The 12043-nt window shown below is 49.5% G+C and overlaps 1 protein-coding gene across 1 annotated transcript in view; it reads right to left on the reverse strand.

Annotated features, from left to right (window-relative positions):
• The window catches only part of LOC142785099 (acetylcholinesterase-like), a 92813-nt gene extending 90995 nt beyond the window's left edge, over window positions 1-1818 (reverse strand). The window contains exons 1-2 of the mRNA XM_075883517.1: window positions 1713-1818; window positions 175-970 (exon numbers count right to left, since the gene is read on the reverse strand). Of these exons, the coding sequence (XP_075739632.1) occupies window positions 175-970; window positions 1713-1747 (831 nt within the window). The 5' untranslated portion in view covers window positions 1748-1818. The remainder of the gene's footprint in view (window positions 1-174; window positions 971-1712) is intronic.
• Window positions 1819-12043: the final 10225 nt, after the last annotated feature.

The raw sequence follows: 12043 nt of genomic DNA on the forward strand, positions 1-12043 counted from the left end.
TCCGAAGATTCTGATGTTGCTATGAGGTGGAGGTTTCTGATGTACACACTGGTGCTACGCATCAAAGCACCAGAACTTTTTTGTGCCATCTTCATAACATCACAACGCAAACAAGACAATTAGTCGAGAACTGTTTTGGAAGCAGCGTAAAAGTGGTCATAAATGAATTCTTACCTGCGAGAAGAGGTCCCTGGAGAGTGGTGAGAGCAGGTGCATGCTGGCGCTGACCGCGCCGGCGCTCTCGCCGAACAGGGTGACGTTGCGCGGGTTGCCGCCGAACGCGGCGATGTTTTCCTGCACCCACTGCAGCGCCATGAGCTGATCGAAGAGGCCCGCGTTGCCAGGCACCTCCGGGTGGTCGAGGCAGAGGAAGCCCAGCGAAGCGACGCGGTAGTTCATGGACACCAGCACCACGCGCTCTTCGGCCACCAGCGTGCGACCATCGTACACGTCTAGCGTCGACGTGCCGCTGTAGAATCCACCGCCGTAGATCCACACCAGCACGGCGGCCGGGTGGCTGGCGTTGGGCCGAGGCCGGGGGACCCACACGTTCAGCGTCAGGCAGTCTTCACTCATGTTGGTGTTGGCGTTCCACATAAGGCTGCCACGGAAGTCACCGAAGAAGGTGTCCACCGTCTGGAAGCACGACTTGGGCTTGACGGTGGCGTCCAGGACGCCTTTCCACGGGTCGTTTGGTTTTGGGTGCCGGAACCGGTAGCGGCCCACGGGCGGCTTTGCGTACGGAATGCCGTAGAAGACGTCGACCGGCTTGCCCGTGGGTGACTCGGCGGCCAGTCCGCGGACGGGGCCCTTGGCCGTGTGCACCAGCAGCGGGTCGGGCCGGTGGTGCTGTTGCTGTTGGTGCTGGTGGCCCTTGCGCGCCGCGACCGGCCGCACGGGCACCCCGGCCACGAGCAGCAGCAGCATCGCCAGTGACGTCGGGGCACACACCATGGCGCCTGCTGCCAGCCTGCGAGCACGTTGCGCGTACGTGAGCATACACATTGGGACACTCTGTACGACAAGGTCGAAGTAACTGCTGTTCGGACTTTAATAAAGCTTTCACACGAGCTGCGCACTCACTACGAAAGCATTTTACCATGTTATCTGTGCACATGTGGGAGTGTGAGCTGTTATGTGTATCAGTGTATATGTAACAGACGTCCCCCAGCGCCTGGAGTAGCACGTTGGAAAATAGCCAGGCTAACATCTCTGGCATTTCATTGACGCACCTCGATCGCAATCTCTCTTTCTCATAGAGAGAAGTGTTCGATTCACCAAAGATGAAATTAGAACAAGGATACGAAAACGATCGGCGTTTTTTTCAAGGACAGGGGATCTCACGCTTATTTACATGGTGCATTTTACTTCGCCCAAAAGGTGCTGTAAATGCTCGTAGGACACATCGACGATATCTCCCCCGAATACAAGACACGGAAAAGCACGTTTTACATAAAAATAAATATTAAGGAAAGACAACACAGTATAATATTTTAGTATCAGCCCATAAATGTAACATTCATTATCTAAGTCCTGCTCTTCGCAGCAATACAAAATTATGAAAAAAATAAAACAAAACGTGCTGGTGGAGAGGTGACGGGAAACGAATTGAGGTGTATTTTATTTCTGAGCAGTAATTATAACTCGTGTTTCGTCGCGAGGGACACCGACAGTAGCAAATAAAGGAGTGAACGTAGAGCACCGTACCTTACCGTTTAAGCGAACCTCTCGTCACGAATGAGTCCATCGCGTAACCACGCTCACCGCGCCACAACGAAGCACCATCGCTGACCACCGGTGCACTAGCCACACACACACGCACCCTGGACGTTCCGGCAGCCCTCCCTAGCTCACACTCGCTTCAGAGCGGCCTCGGTCTCGTTCGAGACGTCGTACATTTGTCAGCCACGCGATTTTTCGCCGCCGGCGAAAGTGAATGCTCGGGGATCGCCCGCTGACACGACGGCGCGCCGTGGGGCTGGCCCAAACAACGAACGCGACGACGCTCGACACGCCCTCGCCCTCTTGTCCCCAAGCGTCGCCACGCATCTCTGGAAGCCGCCGTAGGCGAGGCGGCCACTTATGAGTTTGAATTGGACACTTCCGCGTCATCGAAGCCACACGTGCAGCAGCGGGAGATCAGACGCATGGCGTGCGACGAGAACATTAGAAGAAACAGTGCCGCTACACTCGCGTACGGACCTTATTATTTTGGGTGACGATGTGTACGCCTCCCACTCCCCAATGACATACTAAGGGACAATACGTACGTAAGGGCTTAGTGTCCGGGAATTTATATTTATTCATCTTTTATAGTTAAACCCTGTACTGCTACGTCATTCATTGTTAGTCAAAAATGAGGATACAAATTCACAAAATTCTGTTTCGTAAGAATGTTTTCTCATTGGTCATCTCGCTTCTCAAGTAGTACGTACCACATCGTTATTCGTTGCACAATTCTTTTGACCCATTTCTCGCATGAGACGTTTGTGCCCAGATAATTATTACGAATGATACTCGACAGTTCTGAAAAAAAGAGAGAAAGAGAGAACACAAGGCGAAAGGCAAAGAGGTTAACCAGGGCTGAGCCCCAGTAGGCTACTCTGCACTGGGGAAGGGCAGAGGGGAAGGAAAGTTATAGAGGAGGAGATAAAAGGTCCCTGACTGGGCCGACGCGTAACAGTTTCACCATCACGATGAAACAGGCCGGTGTTTTTGAGAAAATGCAACAGTGTTTTTGTTGCCTTTCGCATATTGGAATGGCAGTGCCATGGTCCCAATACTTTCTCGACAGTGAAATCACTTCTGTCCAGTTGATTTAAAACACTGCGCAGTTTGAGCCTCTCGTTTGTGTATGCCGGGCAGTAACATAAGATGTGTTCAATAGTCTCATCGACGGCGCAGTCGTTGCATTCCGCACTGTCGGCCATCCTTATCTTATATGAGTAGGCATTGGTGAAAGCGACGCCCAGACGCAGATGGCACAACACTGTACCTTCCTTCCTAGAAAGACCAGATGGTAGCCGCAGTCGTAGAGATGGATCAAGAGAATATAGTCGATGATGTACGAACTGTGATAATTGCCACTTTTGGAGTGTCATGTCCTGCGCCAGCTTACTGAGGTATCTAGCCGAGTCAATCCTAGATAAAGGCACGGACACAGGGTTAGCTTGTACGTGTGTACACAGGGTTCGCTGCTTCATCGGTGAGGTCATTGCCGAATATACCGCAATGACTTGGTATCCACTGGAACACAACGTTGTGTCCTTGTTCGGTCGCATAATGCAGCATTTATCTGATCTCCCATACCAGGACCCGCGACGAAGTGCCGACGAAAGACAATGTAGAGCCGCCTTGGAGTCACAGAATACTGCCCGTCGATTAGCCGGTTGTTGCTTGATATATTCGATGGCACCTCGCAGGGCAACAGTTTCTGAACCAGTCGATGTGCTCGCGTGACAAAGTTTGTAGGTGATGTTGATGTGCCACGATGTAATGACGGTGGCGCCGGTGGAGCTAGTCTGGGTGGTAGATCCATCCATGTATACGTGTATTCTGTTAGCGTAGAAAGTGTGTAAACAGTCCAGAGTCACTTGCTTCAAGGCCAAGGCAGAAAGGACTTTTCTATTTCTTATTCCTGGGACGGAAAGGCGCACGTCGGGTTGTCGTAGGCTCCACAAGGCGGACGGTGAACGAGCCAAGGGTATAAAACCGGATGGTAGCAAAGCGCGGTAGGAGATGACGACCTTAGAGAACGACGCCTGCGGCCATTGTTCTGGCAGAAATGTCAAGTGGCTCAACACCATACGTTAAATGTGCGGAATATGTGCTCTCAGCACGTCGGTTGTGACGTAAGTCGTAACCGGATGATCCCGAGCCAGTATCACTGTTCCAGCGGTTGAGATAGTTCGCGGTAGGCCGAGACAAACACGTAGTGCCTGTGCTTGCACGCTCTGAAGTGTTTGAATGTTTGTCTGGCCAGTTTTAGCAAGCAGAGGAGAACTGTAGCGCAATACACCAATAAAAAGTGCTTGGTAAAGCTCTAGCATGGAACTCAATTACGAACCCCATCTTTTTCCAGCGATGACTTTCAGGACGTGTACAAGAGATACCAGTTTCGCTTTCAAGCTAGTCACATGAGGGCTCCAGGAGAGGTCGCGGTCAACAATGACACCTAGAAAACAATGGCTACGCTTGTAAGAGATGGGCTGGCCATTAATGGTTATCGGGTAACTTGTCATCGCCTTGCGCGTGAAGGCCACCAGTGCACTTTTTTCTGTTGAGACTGTTAGGCCTAGCGTGCGAAGATAGATGCTTGCGACGCTGCCCTCTGTATCCTTGCTCGAACTTGTAGGCGTGTCAATGCAGATGCCCAGACACAGATGTCATCAGCGTATATTGAAACACTGACTGTTTAAGGAAGAGCTTCCGCGAGGTCAAGCAAGGAGAGATTGAAAAGAACTGGGCTTAAAACACCATCTTGCGGGACGCCACGGCACGTGTACTGGTCTGAGGTCGGGCCATCTTCAGTATATACAAAAATGATCTTCTTGTCAGGTAGCTTCGGATCCATCAATACACATGCCCTCCCAGTTCAATTAACAGTAGTGTGTCTAGTATAGCTTGATGGGAAATGTTGTCATATGCACCTTTCACATCAAGAAAGAGCGCAAGTGCTAGTCGTTTCCTAAATTTCTGCTGTTCTACTGATGACACCAAATAGATGACGTTGTAAATTGATGAACGGCCTCGTCGAAATCCCGCCATGGAGTCGGGGTAAATGTTGTGCCATTCAAGGAACCATTCCAGGCGCGTGAGAATCATGCGCTCTATGAGTTTCGCAACGCAGCTGGCGAGAGCTACAGGCCGGTATGATGTGAGCAATAGAGGGGACCTCCCTGCTTTTAGAAGTGGCACAAGACAGCTCTGTTTCCATTCTTGAGGTACGATGCCATCTTCCCACGACCGATTAAATAAATTTAGCAGTTGTCGTCTAGCTGCTTGGCCTAAGTGACGCAAAGCCGTATATGTTATCCCATCGGCCCCTGGTGAAGAAGAACGCCAACACAATGTTAGTGCAGCTTCTAGCTCTTCCATAGAAAATGGAGAATCCATACTTATATCTCGTGGACCCGGGATATCGCTTAAAAGCACATCGGATAATCGGACCGTCCCGCCGGTGATTTTCGCACGAAAATCCTCTGCAACGTTGATTTCGCGGCGGTTGAGACGAAGTACGAGGGCCTTAAAGGGGTGACGTTGCATGGCGCCTGAGCGATGACCCTGTACAGCTCTCCATACATGAGACAATGACTTACGTAGGTCTAATGACTCACAGAAGCTTTTCCATCTTTGATTCTGCAGCTGGTCTATTCGGCGCTGTATTTTTTTCTGCATACGCCTTGCTACTCTGAGGTCAAAAATCGACTTGGTACGCCTGTATCTTTTTTCAGCACGTATACGTGACGCCCGAAGCCTTTCTAATTCGATGTCAAGCTCCGTGAGCTTCTGTGAGCGTGCGAAGCGAGTACGTGTGCATTACTCTGAAGAAGAAGTGGTTGTCTTTTACACTAATTGGCGTATATATACCCCCCGCAAGTTTATTTGATTGTAAGAGACTAACAGACATTATTGCAGCTACTCCAGGTACTTGCATTATAACAGGTGATTTCAATGCACATCTTTCGATATGGGGAAGCTCGAGGACACACTCGAAGGGGCGCTCACAGATATCGTTTGTGTCAGACCACAACCTGCGGCTTCTGAGTGATGGTGGCCCGACATACCTGCGAGGAACGACGTACAGCAGCTGCCCCGACCTGACACTGGTGTCGTGTGGCCTAAGTTCAAAAGTGCGGTGGTTCACAGAGATCGAAACCCACGGTAGCGACCACATTCCGACTTATCTCAGCATTGATGGCCAAGAGACTGCGTCCTCGCCGTTCCATCGGTATATAGACTGGAAACTTTATGAAGATAAAGACTGGAAACTTTATGAAGATAAATAAATAAATAAATAAGATCAAGTGGAGGACACATGCAGGTGTGGTTTACTGGCTGACCTTAGGTTAACTTCGGGTGGTGTTCTTCGACGTTCACCTAAACCTGAGCACGCGAGTGCTTTAAAAGCGTAGCAAGTGTACGATGGATCTTCGGCTACAACGCGCCGAAAAAAAGTGTCATCATCAAGAACGGTCTCTACATTATAGGGCAATTTGTGCCTGCCAACGCGCGTGGCGGGGGAGTATGATGAGAGGAGAAGTGGAGAAGAGAATGAAATAAGAAAAAAAATATTGGCGAGGCGGGATTTGAACTCGCGTACCCTACGGTCGGAAGGTGAGAGTCGTAACCACTCGTCTACATCCAGACACGCCAATTGAACAGACATTAATGGGAACCATGTGATTGTTTTAGTATGGGCGAGAAAACGTGAAGAGGATATAAAGAAAGTTATAGAAATAGAGAGAGGAGACAGAAGAGACAATGAGAAACAGCACAATGAAACAAAGCTAAAGAAAGAAAGTGTAGCATAACCTTGTGTAGTATAGTATTGTAAGAAAGTGGGAAAGGGAAGCAAAGGTAAGGAGCAGGAGAAAAAGAGATTATAGCATAACACAGTCTGCTATAGTACAATATATCAAAGGTGTAGAAAGAGAAGAGGTTGAGGAGGAGAGTGTGGTGGAAAATAAGACCCCAAGCTCCTGTGTTACTTCGCCCGTCATATCTTCGCACGACAATTTCTGAAGTCCTTGCACGCCAATTTTTCTTTTGTATTTTCCCTCCCATCGAGAAGCTGCAGCCGCAGCATGTTGCATCGAACGCACTGCCTCTAGTTCAGTATCACTGCGCTGTGCCAGTCACTGGGATACTGCGACACACTGAGTGCAAGGCAGCCAGTGAATTGTTCGGGGACCATCAAGAGTATGTGTGACCATATCACGTGTAAACATCGGTGATTAATTTTTTCTGCGCTTGCGGCGGTTCCAATATTCCCAGAGAAGTCCACAGTGGCGAGCTAACCCACCCCGGTGGTCTAGCAGTCATGATGTATGACTGCACTATGACCGGTGGTCCAGTGGTCGTGGTGTACAAATGCACCATGGCCGGTGGTATAGTGGTCACGGTGTACGACTGCACCATGACATGTGCACCATGACCGGTGGTATAGCGGTCACAGTGAAGCCCTACACTATGACCTGCACACCCTTGCTGGTGGTATTGTGGTCATGATGCACGACTGCACCATGGCCAGCAATATAGTGGTCATGGTGCCCGACAGCACCATGACCTGTGCACCATAGCCGGCGTGATAGTGGTCATGGTGTGCTACTTCACCATGACCTATAGACCATCAACGGTGATTTATGGGTGTGCAACATGGACGGTGGTATAGTGGTCACGGTAAACGACTGCACTGTGACCTGTGCACCATGGCTGTTGGTATAATGGTCACGGTGTACGAGGGCACCATGACCGGTGCACCATGGCTGGTCGTATAGTGGTCACGGTGTACGACTGCACCATGCCCTGTGACCACGGCCGGTTGTATAGTGGTCACGGTGTGCGACTTCACCATGACCTGTGGATCATGAACAAAGGTATAGTGGTTTGTAACATGCCTGTTGGTAAAGTGGTCACAGTATACGACTGCACCATTACATGTGCACCATGACCGTTGGCATAGTGGTCATGGTGCACGAGTGTACCATGACGTGTGCACTAAGGTCGGTGGTTAGTGGTCACGGTATATGACTGCACCATGAGCTGTGCACCATGGCTGGTGGTATAGTGATCACGGTGTACGATTGCACCATGACCTGTGCACCATGGCGGGTGGTATAGTGGTCGCCATGATCTGTGCACCATGGCTGCGGTATAGTGGTCACCATAACCTGCCCACCATGGCCGGCGGTATAGCGGTCACGGTATACAACTGCACCATGACCTGTGTACCATGGCCCGTGGTATAGTGGTCATGGTGCACGACTGCACCATGACCTGCGCCCCACGGCTGTTGGTATAGTGGTCACAGTGTAGGACTGCACCCTGTGCACCATGGCCGTTGGTATAGTGGTCATGGTGTACGAGTGCATCATGACCTGTGCACCATGACTGGTGGTATTGTAGTCATGGTGTACGACTGCACCATGACTTGTGCACCATAGCCGGCGGTATAGTGGTCACGGTGTGCGAATGAACTATGAGCTATGAACGGGGGTATAGTGGTGCAACATGACCTGTGCAACATGGCCGGCGGTATCGTGGTCACGGTGTACGACTACACCGTGACCTGTGCACGATTGTCGGTGGTATAGTGGTCACGGTGTACGACTGCACCATGACCTGTGCAACATGGCCGGTGGTATAGTGGTCACGGTATACGACTGCACCGTGACCTGTGCACGATTGCCGGTGGTATAGTGGTCACAGTGTACGAGTGCATCATGATCTGTGCACCATGGTTGGCGGTATCCTGGTCACGGTGTACGACTGCACCATGACCTGTGCACCATGGTCAGTGGTATAGTGGTGTGGTCGTGGTGCACCACTGCACCATTACCTATGCGCCATAGCAGGTGGTATAGTGGTTATGATGCACGACTGCGCCATGACCTCTGGACCATGTAGAGTGGTATTGTGGTCGCGGTGCACGACAGCACCATGAGCTGTGCGCCATAACTGATGGTATAGTGGTAGTGGTGTACGATGGCAGCATGACCTGTGCGGCATGGCCGTTGGTATAGTGGTCCTGGTGTACGACTGCATCATGACTCGTGCATTATGACAAGTGGTCTATTAGAGTCGTCATGGTGCACGACGGCACCAAGATCACTGGTCTAGTGGTCATGGTGTACGTCTTTGATTTTCGCGCGGTTTTGTCCACGAGTGGTGGTGTAGTGGCTAGGGTGCTGGACTGCTGACCCGAAGGTTGGGGGATTGAATTCCGGCCTAGGCGGCCGCGTTTCATGTAGATAAAATGCTAGAGGCCCGTGTATACTTAGATTTATGCGAATGTGTACGTTAAAAAAAAACTAGGTGGTCGACATTACCGAAGCTTCAGCAACAGTGCAGCTGATAATTATATGGTGCTTTTGGGACGTAAACCCCACTAATTATAACTATTAACTTGAAAGCATTGACTTGAGTGCAGAAACACCACATTTATCATGAATGCTGACCAACATCGCCAAACTTCATGTTGTTCTGAACTTCCAGAAGTATATACTATATACACGTAGTCGCTTCACTACCTCTACCCTCTCCTCAACCGTCCTCCCCTTGTCATCATTATTTTATCCATTTCGGACATCAGGGGGTCATCTTTCGGTCGTCGTCACGCGGACCTCCAACAACGGAGGGTGGTTGTGGGGCGAGCAATCGGGCTGATTGCCTGCTTGGATTCTGCGCACGTTACATCAAAGTGCCCACTGTGTGGCAGTGCCAAGCGTATTCCGCACGCTCAAGTGCGTAGACATGGGTACCGTGTGGAGTAGCTACACTTGCAGTGGAGTACAAGCGGCCGGAAAGGTACACGCAGCAATATATAGCGGTGGTCGATCACGTATGTTCCGCGTGTGCAATGAGAGCTTAAAGAGGTTAAATTGTAGAACCCCTAAAAAATAGTGTTATTGAATGTGCGACATGCCCTGTTTTTGGTACGTATTGTGTCGTTATGCGATCCTGAGTTCTTCGAATCCTGTTCACAACAATGCTTTTTATTACACTTGATCGCATGTGTTTCCGCATAGAGCCCAGGGGCCAGTTATGAAGCTCGGCATAATTTCAGGGTGAAGGCGCTGCCCCAATTCTCTTACTTTCTTTCTTTCTTTCTTTCTTTCTTTCTTTCTTTCTTTCTTTCTTTCTTTCTTTCTTTCTTTCTTTCTTTCTTTCTTTCTTTCTTTCTTTCGTTCTTTCTTTCTTTCTTTCTTTCTTTTTTCCTTATTTATTTATTTATTTGTAATGGCTCTCAAGTCAATAATTAACTAATTGCGGTTTTTTGCTCCAGCGTTCCTTCAACTGTGGCACATACTTCCTTCTCTATGCGGAGTTCGCGCGAGAAAGCGACAAGAGCCTAACTGTCATGAGATTTCATGTAAAGTCGGTATTGGCCCAAAAAAACAAGTTCGGGCAGCTTCCCGCCGGTAGTATGACGGCCGAGGAAACAGTGGAGCTGGTCGCCTCACCCACCTCCTTGTTCCGTACTCGGTACCTTCAATTATCTTTCCCACCCTATATTATAACCTGTGCAAGGCGGCCATGAATCATTTACCCTTTTCCCATTTCCCTACTTCTTATTCTCACCTCCCATCATTTGGCGTTCTATAATATGCTACAGTGTACATGGTTTTGCTCTGCTTCACTCTCTCAACCCCTCTTTTCCCTCCTCTGTACCCTGTCGCCAGTACTCCTTAGTCCTCGCTTTGCCATTCCCTTGCTTAACTACACTTTACAAGCTGTACAAGGCTACGCAATGCTTTATGCTGCCCCCCCCCCTTTTTTTTCCCTCATCGCCCTTACATCAGCCCTCGCCCTCACTTTTCCACCCCACTCCTTCTGGCTGCGCAAATTTATGCGAGGGTCACCACTGCGTTAAAGCTAGGTGAAGAAGTGCTAGGTGGTCGCTAGGCAACGTGCACTGACGTCAGAGCTAGGCGATGTTTTCCGCGTTACACCGTAGCACCGAAGCACCGATCCTCCAGCTGGAACAGCTCCGCTCCTCAACTACACTGCCTAATTAGATACATAATTTTTCTTTTTACGACAATAAAGACGTACGCTAAACGACATGCTTGACTGGCGTAACTAGTTTGCAATTACTGCCGAGCTAAATTTATGCATTGTCAATGTATTGATTTCTGTTATGCGACACCAACAATCATGCAATGGCACTCAACCACGCACAGTCGAAGGGGTCCATTTTACAAAGCAGATTTCTACGAAGTAACATTTCCTGCTGACACACCTACGCGGACATCCAGGCCTCTGTACCCTGCGTAGTATGAAGACATTGATGCCCAACACCAGGTAACATACTGGCTGGACATTTGTAGCGTCATATGCTGAGACCGTGGATGCAGTATTAGCTACAAGTCGATCGATGTGACCGACTTTTTGCGGTGGCGCATGGCCACTTATGGTGCTGCGACGCACGAGGGCGCGCGTTCCTGCAGCCAGTGGGACCATAATGCAAAGAAGGCGAAGTACAAAAAAAAAGAACGAAAAGAAGATAATATGTCTTTATAGGAAGATTTACGCTTACATCACAAACGTAGCTAATTGAAATAAATACATTAATCCAATGTTTCCCTGCTAACATCCCTTCCCTACTTAGAACTACATCATTCACAGCTACGAACTACGAAAATTTCACGCCTTCAAGCATAGATATTATATTGTTCGTATTGTTCCCAACAACGTTTCGCCAAATAGCACTAAATTTATAATTAGCGTTCTTTATTTTTTTGGTAGGTCTTACATGTGTATGCATTAGTAAGACTGCACGAATGGTGTAGATGCACATGCTCCCATGTGCGCATAGACGTTACACACGTATGGGTGCAAATTCAACTTTTATGTCGCATCTCAAGAAATTCCCACTTCACGCGATTATCTGTCTTTAGTCCATTTCGACTTTTACATATTTATTGTCAACGTTGCGCCCCTCCAGAAAAGATAAAACCTTAACTCGAATGGCCGCATATCTTAATGAAAAAAAAAACAACAAAATTAATGCGAGCCAAATTCGAGCACGTTCTGGAACATCACGTCCACGGGGCGCACTTGCGAACGCCGTAGTTCTGATATATCGTAACCCGGATGCCCGATCCCGAGTGGCCGTTTGACCGAGTGCCAACTTTATTATACGGTACCGACGACCAGGTATGTGCGGAGAGGCACTGCCGTGGAGAGGAAGGAACGGTGGCACAGTGCGCGAAAAGCAGCGCGAGTACGTGACGCGCACACGCGAGTGCGGTATAGAGAAGACCGCGCGGCCGTAGGCTCAGTTATCGCTTGACCCAGGGCCGTATATATGCGTCCCGTC

Source organism: Rhipicephalus microplus, unplaced genomic scaffold (assembly GCF_043290135.1).
Source record: "Rhipicephalus microplus isolate Deutch F79 unplaced genomic scaffold, USDA_Rmic scaffold_18, whole genome shotgun sequence".
Taxonomy (NCBI): domain Eukaryota; kingdom Metazoa; phylum Arthropoda; class Arachnida; order Ixodida; family Ixodidae; genus Rhipicephalus; species Rhipicephalus microplus.